The 16,970-nt window shown below is 53.0% G+C and overlaps 1 protein-coding gene across 1 annotated transcript in view; it reads right to left on the bottom strand.

Annotated features, from left to right (window-relative positions):
- Positions 1-385: 385 nt before the first annotated feature.
- LOC135326193 (olfactory receptor 14A16-like) overlaps positions 386-16,970 on the bottom strand; it is a gene marked incomplete at its 5' end in the record, with an annotated part of 52,876 nt that continues 36,291 nt past the window's right edge. The window contains 2 exons of the mRNA XM_064504045.1: positions 386-629; positions 1,593-1,660. Of these exons, the coding sequence (XP_064360115.1) occupies positions 386-629; positions 1,593-1,660 (312 nt within the window). The remainder of the gene's footprint in view (positions 630-1,592; positions 1,661-16,970) is intronic.

Genomic DNA, 16,970 nt, shown 5'->3' on the forward strand with positions numbered 1-16,970 from the left:
CGAGACCTCTGGATGTCGTCTAGTCCCAACCCCCTGGTCAATGCAGAAGGAACTAGATGAGCTTGCCAGGGGCTCCCCCCAGTTATGCATTGTCCACAAAGATGCTGAGAGTGTGCTCCAGCCACTGTGCAGGCCATTAATAAAGAGGTTAAACAGTCCTGCCCCACATGTCAATCATTGAGGGATGCCACTAGTAACCAGCTGCCACTTGGAACTTGCACCACTGAGCACAGCGTTTCATCCTGATGGTCCAGCCAATCTTCCACCTTCCCTATGGTCCGTTGATCCAGGGCAGATTCCAACAATTTGCCTATAAGGGCACTATGACAGACTGTGTCAAAGGCCTTGCTACAGTGAAAGTTCACAAAATCCCCTGCTTTCCCCTCTAGAAGGCAGCCAGGTTGGTCAAGCATGGTTTCCATTTCCTCTTGCTCAACCCATGCTGCCTCTTCCAACCCTTCTCCTTCATATGCTTGGAGATGGTTTCCAGGAGGATTTGCTCCATCACCTTGCCAGGGTCAGAGGTGAAGCTGACCAGCCTGTTGTTCCCCAGACCCTCCCTCTTGCCCTTCCTGAAAATGGGTGTGATGTCTGCCTTTTCCCAGTCATCAGGAACCTCCCTGATCACCCTGACATTTCATAGGCAATTAGGAGCAGCGTTGCAATGACTCCAGCCACCTCTCCCTGCACCCTGGGGTGCTTCCTATCTCGTCCTGTGGACTTGTGTGTTCCCACTGGGCAGAAGTCCTCTCCAGCTGCCTCTTCCTCTGCCATGAGTGAGGCTTTGCTAACACAGATGCTGCCAAAGGACTTGGGGGCCAGGGAGGCCTTGGCAGTGGACAATATCAGTAAAAGACAAGGTAAAAGAGGCAATGAGCTCCTCAGCCCTTCCCCTGTCTTTGTCACTAGGTCCCCTGCCCCACTGAGCAGGGAGATCACATTTTCCTCGGATGGCTGCCTTGTGCTGCCAGCGTCCTTACAGAAGCCCTTCTGGTTGCCCTCTCCATCTCTTGCTAGCTCCAGCTCCAGCTCCAGCTCCAGCTGAGCTTTGGCTTGCCTAACTCCATCCCTTCCAACACAGGCAATGTCTGTGTCGTCTTCCTGGGTAGCCCACTGCCCTTCCAACCTTCTGTGCACTTCCTTCTGCCTTTTCAAGCCTTGTGCTGCCAGCGTCCTTACAGAAGCCCTTCTGGTTGCCCTCTCCATCTCTTGCTAGCTCCAGCTCCATCTCCAGCTCCAGCTGAGCTTTGGCTTGCCTAACTCCATCCCTTCCAACACAGGCAATGTCTGTGTCGTCTTCCTGGGTAGCCCACTGCCCTTCCAACCTTCTGTGCACTTCCTTCTGCCTTTTCAAGTCCTAAGTCGCAAAGTCGCTCTTCATCCATGCCAGCCTCAGACCGGGCCCCGCTGGACTTTCCTGCAGACTTTCCTGTGTTCCTGTGCTTTGGGGACATTGTTCCTGAAGATCCAAGAGGGCTCCATGGCTCCTCTGCCCTCCAGGCAGTTACCCCTGGGATCCTGACAAGGATCATCCTGAACAAGGTGAAATCCTCTTTTGCAGTCTAAGGCAGTGATTCTGCTCTTCCTCTTACCTTTCCACCATCTCACGGTCACTGCAGTGACAGCCAACCTGCACGTTCACTTCCCCATGCAGGCTCATCTTCAGGCAAGAAAAAAGAAAGGGGAGGATGGCACCATCTACTCAGGGGCACAACTACAGAGGTAGAGAACTCACACTACAGAAGAACATGCATTTCTTCCCCCACCACTGAGGGGATTCAGGACTTCTGTGTGGTTAAAGGTGGATGCAAAGAATTTCAGGCGTAATGTAGATATGTCAAGGCAGTACCTCCCAGACTGCCCGTACAGTCAACGGGGAGGAGGAGGGGCTCACCTCCCTTCTTTTAGATGGTCACATAATCACAAATGACTTCTGTCCCAGAATCATTTGCTCTGTGCTTGAAATGGGGCCCAAGATCATAAGCTTTTAGCATAATTCAGGTTGAAGGGACCACAGGAGGCCTGTAGTGCAATCTGCTGCTCACAGCAGGGTCAGAGAGAGGGTCAGAAACCAAAAAAGGCCCCTGCCAAAGTATTTTGGGGGTGATACAGCAGGAGAAGACAGGAGAAGGTTGACGGGGCACTATAAGTCCCCTGGAGAAAAGGGTTTCCTTTTTTGCCTTTCTCCAGAGATCTGAATCCTCAGCTCTCCAGAGAGAACCACCTGGGACACTAACTTTGCCACTAACATGGAGCTGGAGAAGCTCCTGAGCCCCTTACAGACAGAGGTTGGTCCAAAGGCCACCACCCCAAAGGCACCAGACCCCCCCAGGCATGCCTGCCTTGCTGCTGGGCACCCTCCAGCCCCAGGCAGGAGGTCTGCTGGGAACAGCGTGGGGTCTGCAGCCTGCAGCCCTGGCCACCCAGCAGGTGTGGTGGGACCCCACTTCTCTAGGTGAGACTGGGCTCTCCTACATTTCCCCAGTGTGAAGACTTTGTCCCCTCCAGCTGGGAATACAGCCCAGCAGAGAGGGCCAACATGGGAAACACAATTTCTGTTCTGGGGTGTGAAGAGAGAGGGGAGGGCAGAGGGGGATCTGCTCCTGCCCTGGGCAGTGATTCCCTCCCTGCAGCCAGTACAGCCCTGCTGATGCCTTGAAACCTGTGAGCCCAGGACATGGGACTCCCATCTGCTCTGGCTCTAAAGATTTCTAAGCCCTCAAGACCCAGGATGCAAAGCACCAGTCTGGGGACACCTCAGCAGCTGAAGGGGCTGAATGCCTGGTGTGTTCCTGAGAACTCTTCTGCAGTCTCCCTGCACTGGTTTGACTCCTGTTGCCCATGGAGCAGAGACTCCTTTTGAGGATGAACTCACTCCCTGTGTGACTCTGAGGACAGGCTTGACCAGGAAGCACAAATGCCAGCAAGACCTCAACCCCACAGCAGTGTGCCCTGCCCAGGACTCCTCCTTCCAGCCCCTTCCTCCTGGAGCATTTGGGTTGGGAGGGACCGCTGGGGATCTCCAGGACCATGATCTGCTTTGGGCTGGGCTAACTTTACAGTTAGGTCAGGTTGTTAAGTGCTTTCTCCAGGAGATTTTTTAAAAAACTCTGGGCCTCTGCCCCAATGCTGCTCAGCGCTCATGATTATTTCTTTTTTTTTTCATTAAACTCTTTTGAAATTTGCTTTACTGCATCCTCTCCTTGCTGTCTCTTGTCCTTTCCTCTCCTGGCTGCCAGCCAGACCATCCCATATACTTTGACTGAGGATAATCACAGCCTCACCTCCAAGCACAGCCTTACTGGGATCTCCAGGCCCTGTGCTGGACCTAAAGTTGACTTTAGAAATGATCAGTTTAATCAGGGCACATGGAAATAGGGGAAGGGTTAAAGCCACAGCATAACAGACAGAGCAGTGCTAACAGAAGTTAAGGGGCAGATTAACATTTCCTGTCATGAGATTCATGACCTTCCTCAAAATCTCCATTACGTCATCATGGGAAAGCACTAACATTTTATTAGACTTATTCAGTCCTTTCAGCTGAGGAAAACGTTTTCATATATATATATTTTTAAATGTTGAGAACAGTTCTTCACCTTTCCAGGCAGAGCTCAGGTGTCCAACCACAAGCAACCAGTGGCACTTGGAGAGGCCCCGGTGTCTCTGAGGCACCTGCCTGGGCCTGGCAGCTCTCACAGGGGACCTGCGGGAGACCGGAGCCCCTGGGAGCTGCAGAGGGAGGCTGGGCAGAGGGGAGCAGGGCACCTGCAATGGCACCACATGTCCATGACCGGGGGACTGCATCCCACCCCAGCTCTGAAAATCACTTTCCTTTTCAGACAAAAAGATAATGTTTTGTGGAGAATCTTTTTTTTCTTTTTTGAAAGGGAAAGTGATTTTCAGAGCTGGGGTGAGATGCAGTCCCCGGGTCATGGACATGTGGTGCCATTGCAGGTGCCCTGCTCCCCTCTGCCCAGCCTCCCTCTGCAGCTCCCAGGGGCTCCGGTCTCCCGCAGGTCCCCTGTGAGAGCTGCCAGGCCCAGGCAGGTGCCTCAGAGACACCGGGGCCTCTCCAAGTGCCACTGGGTGCTTGTGGCTGGACACCTGAGCTCTGCCTGGAAAGGTGAAGAACTGTTTTCAACATTACAAAAAATATGAGCCCACTTTCATCAGCTCAAATGATTGGCTAATGTTAATGTCAATGTTTTCCTGTGATGAAATAGTGGAAATCTTCAGGAAAGGTATTAATCTGGGGAGAAGAAATATTGATCTGCCCTTGACCTTGTGTTTCCACTGCTCTGTCTATTAGGCTGTGGATGTAATCTCAGTGATCTCTCATATCTTTCCACATGTCCTGATGAAACTGGTCATTTCTAAAGGCACCTCTCAGCTCTCCAGTTGCTGCTCTGAGCTTCTGGGAGTCTGAAGCTTGCCTCATCTTTCAGCAGTCTCATTGTCTCTTTAGCCAGCTCCTTTGTTCTGCTTCTTGTCTGTCCTTCCCTATCTATCTGTTGAAAACATTTCAAGGAAGGTTATGTTTTGTGGGAAGTGGAGCTCACCAGAGGCAGTTTGGACTTGACATACAGTTGAGGAGTGTCTTTTCTCTTTTATTAAACTGTTTCAAACTTTATTTTTGTTTGATCGCCATTAAGATAAATCTTTCTGTGCCTTTTTGCAGCTAGTTCTCTAAGGAAAGCAGGTGGGAATTGGTGCACATGAGTTGTAACCTTCAGCTAGAGACTTGAGAGAAAAAAGGTTAGATTTTAACCAGAGTGCTCTACATCCCCCGTGGCTGATGACGGAATTGGCAGGGCTGGGGAGCAGGGGAGGAAGGTTGCCCATACATGCCTCCTATCAAAAATACTGCTTGTCCTACATGCCCAGACTTCATTTGGAGACCCAGTGGGTCAGTATGAATTGGAGAATGTGGGTATCACTTATTGTGAAAACTGAAGAATAAAGAAAAACTTCAGAAGCAGACATCTTTTGTTTTCAGGTGCTCTTTGAAATCTGCCTAACCTCAGTACACTCCTGAAAACTTTCTAGTTAGCCACACAAGACTTGAAGAACTGAAGAAAATTATGGAGAGAGGCATGGCTTCTTAGGGGTTTTGGCATTTTAATGAGCCCCATGGGGTTTTTGGTGCTGAGCCCATGAACCACAGATGCTGAGAAGAGACTGAAGAAACCTCTCAGGAAGTTAAAGTCAGAAGCAAATCCCAAGTTTCTTGGAGCGTTAACAGGTCCCACTGAGGGCCATTACCAACAAAGTCTCCCCAGGGGCTGATTAGAGCCGAAAGTTGGAGGCCCTGATTGCAGGCAGGCAAAGACAATGGGCAGGTGGCTCTGATGCCAAGTCAGCCTTGATGTGTGTTATCAAGCAGAGCAGCCAGGCACTGACAGCCAGCCCCTGGGCAGGGTGATCCTTTCCATCATGCATTGCTCAGGGCTCTTCCTGGGGGCAGTGTGTGGGTGGGGGTGTGCAATGCCAAATGCTAGACCATGATACGGTACCTCCTGGGCTCCCAGGGGACAAGGAGGCAGCAAGGCCACAGTGCTTTAAGGCATGGTGTCTTCTCATGGGCCTTGGTGGCAGAGACACCAGCCATAGCCAAGAGGACAAAGACCTCGCTGTGTTGGGAGCTTTCAGCCTTGGCAGTGCCCCAGGCCATCTCCACCACAGGCTGTCCTATGCTTTCCCACACCTGTGCCTGTTTCCCTGTGTACTGTAGACACTCAAGCTGCTTCCCCACCTTGCTGTCAGCCCGGGATATCCTGACCTGTCCTAATCTGTAGTCTTCCTGTCCTCACTTGCTTTTCCTTGAAACACAAAGCCAGGGGCTGAACTCGGACTCCCTCTGGGTGACCTGTTGCACCACAGCACTGCCCTACGAGTGACATTTTCTTTTCCTAATGTCACATCTAAAGCTCAAAAGCTGCTGATTGTGACTATTTCCCCTTCTCATGCTGTTTCCCACTACCAAGAAAAGCTCTATCATCTCTGAAACCACCCTCGAAGCAGTCACAGGCTCCTACTCTACTGCCCTTTGCCTCCACTTCAGCAGGTCCCTCAACCTCTGCTCATGGACAGGTTTATTCCCGCCTAGGTGCAGGACTTGACACTTCTCTTGTAAATCTTCATGAGGTATCTGTTGTCCAAATCACCTCAGTTTCTCAAGAGTCTTCTGGACTAAAGTTCATCTGTGTCAAAATGAAAAAAAAAAGCAAAAAAACCCAAATCCCAAACTAAGCCAAAACAGCACCAATGAGTTAAGGGTAAGCAGGGGTGGGGTGGGCTGTACGGGAACAATCAGAATGGTAAAAGATACAAATTTAGAAGGGGAGAAAACAGGAAAAAAAGGAAATTAAAAGTGAAGCAAAGGATGGATCAAGGCTCTTTGGGGGATTCCTGCCAAGAAGCCCTGCATCTGAATAATTCTGCCTGGAGGAGCACAAGAAAGCTGGCCTACTTCCACTGTCACAGGGAACCTGCATCCTTTCCCTGACATCAGCGAGAGAAGATTGAGAGTGGGAAGAATCATGGACTCCTTCCGGGTGGAAGGGACCTCAGGAGGTCCCTAGTCCAATCTCCTTGCTCACAGCAGGGTCAGCTCTGGGGTCAGACCAGGTTGCTCCGGGCTTCATCCAGTCTGGTCTTGGAAACCTCCAAGGCAGGAGACTGCACAGCCTCTCTGAGCAACCGCTTCCAATGCTTGACCATCCGCATAGTGGAAAAGCTTTTCGTTATCTCCTGCATGAATGTCTCTTCTTTCAGCTTCTGCCCATTGCCTCTTGTCCTCCCACTGTGCACCCTGGTGAAGACCCTGTCTCCATCTTCTGGATAACCTCCTCGTAGCCATTGGAAGGCTGCTGTGAGATCCCTCCAAAGCCATCTCTTCTGCAAGTTGAACAAGCCCCATTTCCTCACAGAGCAGGTGCTCCAGCTCCCTGACTATTGTGAGGGCCTTGGCCAGATTTGCTCCTAGTTATCAGCCTCTTTCGTTCCCTGGGAACCCAAAACTGGATACAGTATTCTCTACGCTGTCTAAGGAATACCGACTAGGAGACGATCATCATTTCCCTCAGCCTCCTGCCTGTGCCCCTGCTCAGACAGCCCACGATGCTTCTGGCCTTCTTTGCTGCCAGGCAATGCTGCTGGCTCATGTTTTGCCTCTGTCGCCCAGGACTCTCAGGTCCTTTTCCACAGAGCTGCTTCCCAGGCACTCAGGCCCCAGCCTGTAACACTGTGGGGTGTTGGTTAATCCCAGGTGCAAGACCTGGCATTTGTCCTTGTTGAATTCCATGAGGTTCCTGACAGCCCATTCCTCCTGCCTGTCCATGTCCCTCTGAGTGGCAGCCCTCAAGCAGAAGACCTGCCCCCCGCCTCCAGTTTTGGGTCCTCAGCAAGTATGATGAGTGTTGCCTCTTCCATGTCACTAATAAAGCTGTTGAACCGGACAAGTTCCTGGAGAGACCCCATGGTACTCCACTTCTCCCTGGCCTCCAAGAAGAGTACTGTGCACTCACCACTGCCCTCGGAGCCTGACCACCCAACAAGTTCTTTAGCCATCTGGTTGTCCACCCATCTAGATGGTAAAGTTCTAAATTGTATTCCACAAGAATATTGTGGGAGACAGTGTCCAACACCTTGCTAAAATCAAGTTGAAAGACACTTTCTGCTCTCCAACCACCAACAGACCTATTTAATCATAGAAGGCAATCGGGCTCTGGGGAGGCCATGTCAAGTGCTAATCCACATGTGGAAAAGGAATTCCTGCCTGCAAGAACTGCAGTAGCTATTGCCAGAGATGACAGGATCAAGGACCATTCAGGTCAGAAGGGACCTTGGGAGCACTCTGGTCCAACCTCCCGCTCACATGGGGATCAACCCTGAATTCACAGCCTCAGTGCTTTGTCCAGCTGTGTCCTGAAAGCCTCCAAGAAGAGAGAGTCCATAACCTCTCTGGACCCTTCTTCAAATGCTTCAGGATCCTCACTGATTTTGCTCCCTTATATACAATTTTAACTGCACTTGTGTCAGCTTATAACCATTGCCTCTCATTCTCCTGCCATGAATTGCGGTAACAGCCTCATTGTTTATCAGTGGCAACCTTGCATTGGGAAGCTGCTATGAGTTCCCCCCAGAAATCTTCCGTTCTCTGTGCTGAACAAACCCATTCCCTCAGCTGCTCCTCACAGGGCATGTGCTCCAGCCCCCAGCCACCTTGGGGGCCTGCCACAGGACTCACTCCATGGGATCAACAGTGTTCTTCTGCAGGGAGCCCAGCTGGATGCAGTATCTAGATGGGCTCTGACGAGTGTTGAGTAGAGCAGGATAATCACTTCCCTCCATCTCCTGGCTCTGCTCCTGTTCATGCAGCCCAAGATGCTGTGACCTCCACTGCTGCTAGGTCACGCTGCTGGCTGATGTTCAGCTTGCTGCCCACAAAGACTCCCAGGTCCTTTTCCAAAGAGCTGCTGCCCAGCTGGGTACTCCCCAGCCCATATCACTGCAGGGTGTTGGTCTACCCCAGGTGCAGGACCTGCATTTGTCCTTGCTGAATGTCACAAAGTTCCTGACGGCCTCTTCCTCCCTCCTGCTGAGGTCCCTCTGAATGGCAGCCCTCAAACACATGACTGTTCCTCCTGAGTAGGTGTCATCTACATGCATGATGAGAGTTGCATCCTCCAGGTCACTGATGGATCTGTTAGACAGGAGAGGTGATAGTATGGACCCCTGCATACTCCACCTTTACCTAGCTTCCAGGTCAAGCATGACCCATTCAAAAAAAACCCTGAGTTTGATCATCCAACCAGCTTTTTAACCACCCAGTTGTCTACCCATCTTATCATAATGCCTTATTGTATTCCTTATTGTCCTTGTGATCTGGGACTCCACTATTCCATAGTCACTGCAGCCAAGGTTTCCACAGATTATCACATCCCTGATCAGTGCTTCCTTGTTGTGTGAGTACCAGATCCAGGTGAGCATCACCCTTACTGGCCCATCAGGGAGCTGTGCTTAGAAGGTGTCCCTGACACCCTCCAGAAATCTCCTGGACTGCTTGCACCCTGCTGTTTGCCCTTCCAATGAATGTCAGGGAGATTAACCCACCCCACCATAACAGTCAGGCCCTGTGACTCACTGACTTCCTCAGGTTGCTTAAAGGAGACTGCATCCACCTCCTCACCATCATCAGGGGGTCTGTAACTCCCATCACTGCATCACCTGTACTCTGATGCTCACCCACAAGCTCTCACCCAAACCCTTGCCCATCCCATGCCAAAACTCCATACATCTGAGCTGTCCCTTCACACCAAGGACATCCCCCCTGCTCATCTTCCCCAACCGTCTTGCCTGCAGAGCTTGTACCCTGTCATCACAGCCCTCCAGTCATGCTAGCAGTTCCACTGCATCTCAGTTATTCCAACCATGTTTCAGTCCTGTGACAGCTTGTGCATCTCCATTTGCTCCTCTCTGTGCCCCTGGCTGCATGCACTTGTGTATATTTGGGTTGCAGAGCCTCAGCTGTGGCACAGAGAACAGATTGGTCATGGTGAAACCTGTTACCATGAGCCAAGGACGCCATGTGTGCAATGGCCCCACTTCAGAGCAGAGCTATGCTGGCACAGATAGCAGGTGGCAATGTAATGGTGAAAGGAGGTCTCCACTAAGAGAGCAAACCCTGCAGTGCCCAAGGCCAGGGAGAAACAGAGCTGGGCTGGGCTGAAATGGCAGGAGAGGAGTTGGCTGCTCGAGCTGACTCTGTGGCAGCACTGCGCCTGTGACAGAGGTGAGCTGATCTCCAGACAGGACAAGGTGCCACTGAAGAAGTCCCTGGGCCTGGGCAGCCTGTGATTTGGCAGCCTGAGGTCATCACTAGCTTATTCCCTGCTCATATCATCTGGTGGTGAGAAGAGGTTCAGGGGGAGGAAAGCTAGAAAATTTTAAGGGTGCAGAGACTAGAGTGGGGACCGTGGTGTGACATGCCTTTCCCATTTATGCAGCACACTTGAAGGTAGATGGGATGGACTTGGTGTAAAGGCAGTGGTGGGATCCAGTTGTTTGGGCACTGGTAGGAAACCTGAGATGCCCTGGGGCACTTGCCCAGCAACCACTCCAAATGGAGCATGGTTTTCCTATAGGTCCCGTGCTGTATCTGCTAGAGATACGTGGTTGTGCTGGACCCCCCAGGCATCGGACGTGGCCCTGCAGGCCTATTTCTCTGTCACTGAATCAAGTGCCTGCACTGGATGACATCAGCTGTTTGCAATGTCAGGATCTGCCTGTGTCTCAGCTTCCTAGTGAGTGCAGCTCTGGTAGTAGTGGGCATGAAGTATGATTTCAGGTGGCCAAGGCAATTCCCTATTCATGCTCTAGGAGGATGTAGGTCTGACACTTGCTCCGTCAGAGCAAGCAGACACTGGTACATGCCTTGGACCACCTCTGTCTCTTCCAATGTCACCAGGTGTTTGCGTGCGAGCACCTGACTCCCACCCTCCATCTCCAGGGATTATAATGGGAGCTTAGACCAAGATCTCGCATGCAGACATCCATTCTGTGCTCACTTCTGCCTGGGCAAAGGGAATCCCACCTCCTCTGTGTCTGTGAAGGTCATGGGAGTTTGCTGAATCCTACGCCAGCCCAGGGCCTTCTAAAGCACCCTGAGAAGCCCAAACTGACTCATCAGAATTAATACCTGAACAATGAGAAAATGAACTCTGTTCTTGTCCCCATCTAGGTGTCCTGCCTAGTTACGAGATGGGAATAGGGGCTTCCAGAATGGAACACTTCCATCTTTCATAGATAACCATCCTCTGATGAAATAAATTGCAATGTTGGAGTCCATCTTTCTCCACTCTTTAGGAAAGCACAATACCTGATTATTTTAGTTTACTGCAGTGAATGTTTCCCAGGAGGAGAGAGCACAAGGGACAGAGACATTAATGCCTTCAGCTGGGCCTCTGCTCCTGAGTGCGGCCAGGCTCCTGGGACAGAGGGAGCTCATGGCAACCTGGCAGCACTGCCCAGAGGCAGCTGTGCGCAGAAGCAGCTCCTCTGCCAAGCGCAGCAGGGCTGCGGGCACTGCCTGCTGCTGCTGACATGAGATGAGCGCAGGCAGAGAGAAGTGAGAGGCAGTGTGGAGTGGGAGGACAGAGGAGAGCTCACAGTGGGAGGAATCTTCACAGCCCTTTGCACGGTAAGCCTCTGGCTGCAGGGCAGTACTACTGCAGTTCCTGGAGGGGTCTTCTGAACTCATTCCACCCCATGACTGCTTTTAAGGATCATTCTCCTGGCTTCTCCCTTGCAGAGGAGGGGGAGATTCCCTGCTACACCGCACAGGGACAGGGCATCACAGCTACCTCCTTGCAGGACTGGTGCAGGGGAGTGAAGCCTGGGTGTGCACATAGGTCTGTGCAGGGCTGTAGTTCAGAGCAGTGCCCCTGCACCCCATGGTGCCGTGTGCCCAGGGCAGTGAGTCTTCCGCTTGCGAAGGTCAGCACTCAGCCTGTCCGGGGAGCTCCCCATGGTGCTGTGGGGAGAAGCTCTGGGTGAAAGGGGTGACCCCTGGCAGGGCAGGTTCATTCTCCCTTTGAGAAGGTGTTGCATGCGTCAGGGCTGCCCCCAGCTCCAGCTCAGCATGAGGACATTTTGAGAGTGGAGTTTTCCATAGGACTTGTCTCTGCATGGTGGGAATGGAAATGCAGCAGTCAGGTATAAACAAGCCCCTTCACCGCACTGAAGGATGAATAGGTTTGTGAGGAATCTCAGCAATTGCCTACACAACCCCTCAGCCTACAGACAGCACCAACATCACCTTGCCAGTCTCATCAGAGACTCTCTGATCTGCTCTTTAACACCTGGAAACAGGGAACTGCCCCTGGGCAGTTTCCTGCTGCTTGGAGATTTCCGTAGGGCTGAGCTGAGTGCCCAGCGAGTGGCATGGGTCTGTGTGGGGACAGAGGAAGAGCTGCCAGCAAGGACATCTCCAAGCAGCAGAGAGATGATCAAAGAGCGAAAGGAAACTGCTGTCAGAAACCTCATGCGAGGCTGGGATGCAGGAAATTCTCTGCCAGTCCCTGCAGTGCAGATGCTTTCCCCTCAGCAAGCCCCCTTCACCTTTCCTCTGCCACCCAGCAGAGCCCTCAAGGCCACAGGATCCAGGATACCAACTGCCTTTTTGGCAGCCAGAGCCCCAGAAGAGGAGAGCAGCAGCTCTCCTGCCACGTGCCCATTTCCTAAAACATGACAAAGGGGCTGGGAACAACCGCCCTGTGATGTCTCCATCTGAGAGGTGGTGTGGCACAGCTGGGTTAGGGGAAGGCCTTCCTCAGTGTGCCTGTCTCTCTCTGTCTTTGCCAGCCTAGGCAGAAGCACCAAGGTGTTGCTCCTTGCTTCTCTCCCTGTCTGGGCTGCTCTTGTTCTCGCTCTTGGGCTTTCTGGGGAGGAAATTTGCAGCTACAGAGTCTGACACAGACCCTGTGGTTCCTGCTGCAGAGTTGTCTCCAATGGAGGGGGAGGACGAGGATCCCTTCTTGCCTTTGGGGCTCAAAGCAGCACAGTCTCTGGGGCTGGGCAATGAGCTGATTGTCCTTTCAGGAGACCCCACCTTTAAGACACTTGACCCTCCCTGTGGTGTGCCGCCGGGCTGTGTGCTGCCCTCCAGAAGGGCACAGATCTTCTATAGCATATTTGTGATAACTGAATGTCCCATGCAGAAGCCACAGAGGTGCTAAGGAAATGGCAGTGCTGTTGGGAGTGGCTGTATGTGGGCAGCTGAACTAAGCCCTGTGTGTCTTTGGCTAGCAACTGGGTGCTGAGTTCTCTCTCCATACCAGAGCCACATCACAGAGTCCTTCTTCTGATCATCGGAGCCATGTGCTATGTCACAGCCTCTCCTTCACTCTCAGAACATCTGAGCTGAGAAAGGGAGGTGACTTTGGAGATCTGTGCTTTGCAAGTGGACACCACTATCAGCACAGGCCATGGGCCCTTGAGGTGGTCCCCTAGCTGAGAAAGGTGCATGCCCAAGGCATCTGGGAATGGGACTGATGTGGAGACCAGTGTGCTGGCTCTGTCCTAGGGCACAGGGAGAGCTTTTGCCTCTCAGGCCTCACTAGTCTTCACACTGAGAGCAGGGGAAAGGGTGCATATTCCTACCCTGCAGAGCAGACAGACAAAGAAACAAGCCGCCCAAAAGTGAGGCTGTTGCTTTTGTGGTCAAAATGCCTCAGAACTGGAGGTGAAGAACTTAAGGTGCCCTTCTTCATTATAGCAGGACTGACCCCTCTGGAGCCCATGGGCAGAGGACCCTGCTCCTCATGGCACATGCAGCCAGCACAAACTGGAGCTCCAGGCAGGGAGCTGAAGGAAGGTCCTGCTGAAAATGAGTAAAGCAATGTGTGTGTGTGTCTGTGTGTGTGTGTGTGTTCAGGGTGTCTGTGAGAGCAGGAAAGAGATTTGAACAGAGAAGTCTCTCCTGACTTGTCACTCTCTTTTCCTCCTTCAACAGTCCCCCATGCCTGGAGGGAGCAAAATGTCCAACAGCAGCTCCCTCAACGAGTTCCTCCTCCTGGCATTTGCGGACACATGAGAGCTGCAGCTCTTGCACTTCTCGCTCTTCCTGGGCATCTACCTGGCTGCCCTCCTGGGCAACGGCCTCATCACCACAGCCGTAGCCTGTGACCACCACCTCCACACCCCCATGTACTTCTTCCTCCTCAACCTCTCCCTCCTCGACCTTGGCTCCATCTCCACCACTGTCCCCAAATCCATGGCCAATTCCCTGAGGGACACAATGGCCATTTCTTACTCAGGATGTGCTGCCCAGGTCTTTTTTCTTGTCTTTTTCACGTTGGCTGAGTATTCTCTCCTCACAGTCATGTCCTACGACCGCTTCATTGCCATCTGCAGACCCTTTCACTACGGGACCCTCATGGACAGCAGAGCTTGTGTCAAAATGGCAGCAGCTGCCTGGGGCACTGGTTTTCTGAATGCTCTCCTGCACACTGCTAACACATTTTCACTATCACTCTGCCAAGGCATCACAGTGGACCAGTTCTTCTGTGAAATCCCCCAGATCCTCAAGCTCTCCTGCTCAGATGCCTACCTCAAGGAACTTGGGCTTATTGTGGTTGGTGCCTGTTTATTCTTTGGGTGTTTCATTTTCATTGTGCTGTCCTACGTGCAGATCTTCACTGCTGTGCTGAGGATCCCCTCTGAGCAGGGCTGGCACAAAGCCTTTTCCATGTGCCTCCCGCACCTGGCCGTGGTCTCCCTGTTTGTCAGCACTGGCATATTTGCCTACCTGAAGCCCCCCTCCCTCTCCTCCCCAGCTCTGGATCTGGTGCTGGCTGTTCTGTATGCGGTGGTGCCTCCAGCAGTGAACCCCCTCCTCTACAGCATGAGGAACAAGGAGCTCCAGGATGCCCTGAGGAAAGTGATTCCATGGCCATTTTTCAGCAGTGGTGACATTGCCATTGCTCTCCAGAAGTGACACCCATGGTATCCCATACCAGGACTGAGCACTGTTTGTTCACTATTGTTACTATGATTAGTAGTATTTGTTATCATGTTGCTACACAAATGCTTGGATTCATTCTACCTTTACTGAGACTGCTCTGTCTCACCTGGTGCCCATATAGAATTGTTTCCAACACTGGGTCAGAGCTGACTCCCTCACAGTATCTCTGAAATAAAGTAGGTTCTTTCTGGTGTAGAGCTTGAAGGCTGGGCTTCCTCCAAAGCTGCTGTCAAGAATAGGCCCAAGGAAATCATGACCAAAAGGGCTGCTGCTGATGGGGTTCTCCATGGGTTCAAGAGCAAAAAGCTCATAGTCATGTAATGATCTCTTAGAGACCAAGGGCTGGTTTTAGGACTCCCCCATCAGTGTCCAGTGACAGTGGAGGGGATGAATGGTCGCAGATTCACATAGCCAGAGCTGTGCCACATGTTAAAGCACAGTGTCAGATGCCTGTCCCTCTGGAGGGGAAGCTGGAGGTGCCAGGAGAGCTCAGATCATCTCCTGGGACAGCATGTTCTATGGGTGGGCAGAGAGTGGAGTTTCACAGAGGGAGAGATTGTCCAAGGTGGAGTCACCTAAAGGCCAACTGCTACATCCAGGTATCTGGGGGCCAAGGAGGACTCTGCAATCCCAGGAGAGGCAGTGGGGACCCAGCTGGCACAGGAAAGGGAGCCTGGAGAGCGATTTGCGTCATCACCAATGAAATACCAGGGGCGGGATCTAGAAGCACACCTGGACACAACTAGCTCCCTTGGAAATGCTCCACAGTCCTTGCAAGCACCTGCCACATCTGCAGTCCCCCTGCAGGGATTAGAGGCTGTGATCCTCTTTTGGTTGGGTCTGCTCCCACCCTGACCAGCACGGCCAGTGCAGAGTCACCTCATGGCCCTGTGGCCTCACAGCCTGCTCATTCTGCAGAGCAGTGCCAGCAGCTTGGGGCTCTGCAGAACAGGGGAGGGGGTGTGGGAATGGCCAGCAAGATCAGAGGAGTGACTGGGAGAGATGAAAAGTGGAACTGGGCTTGAAAGTGTCTTGGAGAGAAAAATGCAGACACACATTTAAAAAAAAACCAAACATTCAGAGTGTGGGTACACTAAAGCGAGTTCACAGTGCAGATCCAGAAGTCCTTGCTGTCCTGACCCTCCCCATGGCCTGGGTGGTGCCTGAAGCAGGATTAATGCTCCCCACCCGCCCAGCTCATAGTGCCATCGTCCCTCCTGGCGGGTGGCACCAAAAAAAAAAAAAGGCTGGAACCCTTTGTGGGAGCCTGCATTGAAGGAAGCAGGACCCAGAAGCCATATCACTTTGCTGCTGTCCCTCAGGCCAGGTCCCCAGCACATGACCTTGAGACAGTCTCCCTCACCCTGCATGCTGGTCCTCACCCCAAAAGTCACATCCAGAAAGGGGTCCATGCCCAGCTGGAGGACTGGGCGTCCTGCTGTGAGCCCTGGGAGGACGAGCCCTCTCCTGGATCCTCTGCAGGGCTGGCAGGGAGCATGCAGAGGAGGTCCTGGGGCAGTCTACTCGGCCTGTAGACCATCCTCCTCCCATGGGAGCCCTCAAGCAGGGTGCTTCAGGGCAAAGATCCAGCCCACCTTGTTGCATGAACAGAGAGGAGAAACTGTCCCAGGAAACTCCTCACACACCCAGTCCCTGGTACCAGCCATCTCCAGCACTGGCCATTCCCCATGGTCCTGGTGAGGGCTGATCTTTGAATGTGACCAGCTCCGTCTGCCTGCTGGGCTCAGCACCTGTGTGGGGGGAATGACCACCCTGCCTGGCCTCTCCCTGGGCCCAGACCCCAGCAGACCCCAGAGCATGGCCTTCTGCTAACCCTGGGGGACAGGATCAGGGCTGGGCAGGGGCTGGGGACTGGTGGGAGGCTGCTGGGCAGGAGGGCCTTGGGGGATGGGGCACTGAGGGCCGTCATGGGAACCATGCTGGGGGACATTTCCCCACCCTGAACGCACCCTGTCCTGTGCGGTGCCTGCACAGTGGGGCCATGGGGCCACATGGAGGGCAGCAGGGCAGGGCCAGCGCAGGGACAGGAGGGAGACAGGAGCCACGACACTCCAGAAGCTCCCGACAGTCCTGGAGGGGAACCACTGCTGCTAGCAGAGTTGGGGATTTCTTGAGGGCTGCAGCCAGCGGCACAGGCTGCCAGGACTCCCAGACCCAGCACAGGTGGTTGGAGCCCAGTAACGCAGCTCACGGTGCCCTCCGTCCTGCGTCACTGTCCTCTCTCAGGCGCACTGTCAAGTGTGTCACTCCCTGCACAGGCAGGGAGAGGAGCTGCTGGAGGTCTTGTGTTCTCACCCCTGCTGATCTCGGCTCTGCCCTGGTGTCAGCCCACAGGCTCTGCCCTGGGCAATGTTATGTCTCCCTACACTCTCCTCTGAGACCATGTAGAGACTTGCAATACATAGCTCTGCTTGGAGCTGGCCAC

The sequence above is a fragment of the Dromaius novaehollandiae genome, unplaced genomic scaffold, assembly GCF_036370855.1.
Source record: "Dromaius novaehollandiae isolate bDroNov1 unplaced genomic scaffold, bDroNov1.hap1 HAP1_SCAFFOLD_37, whole genome shotgun sequence".
Taxonomy (NCBI): domain Eukaryota; kingdom Metazoa; phylum Chordata; class Aves; order Casuariiformes; family Dromaiidae; genus Dromaius; species Dromaius novaehollandiae.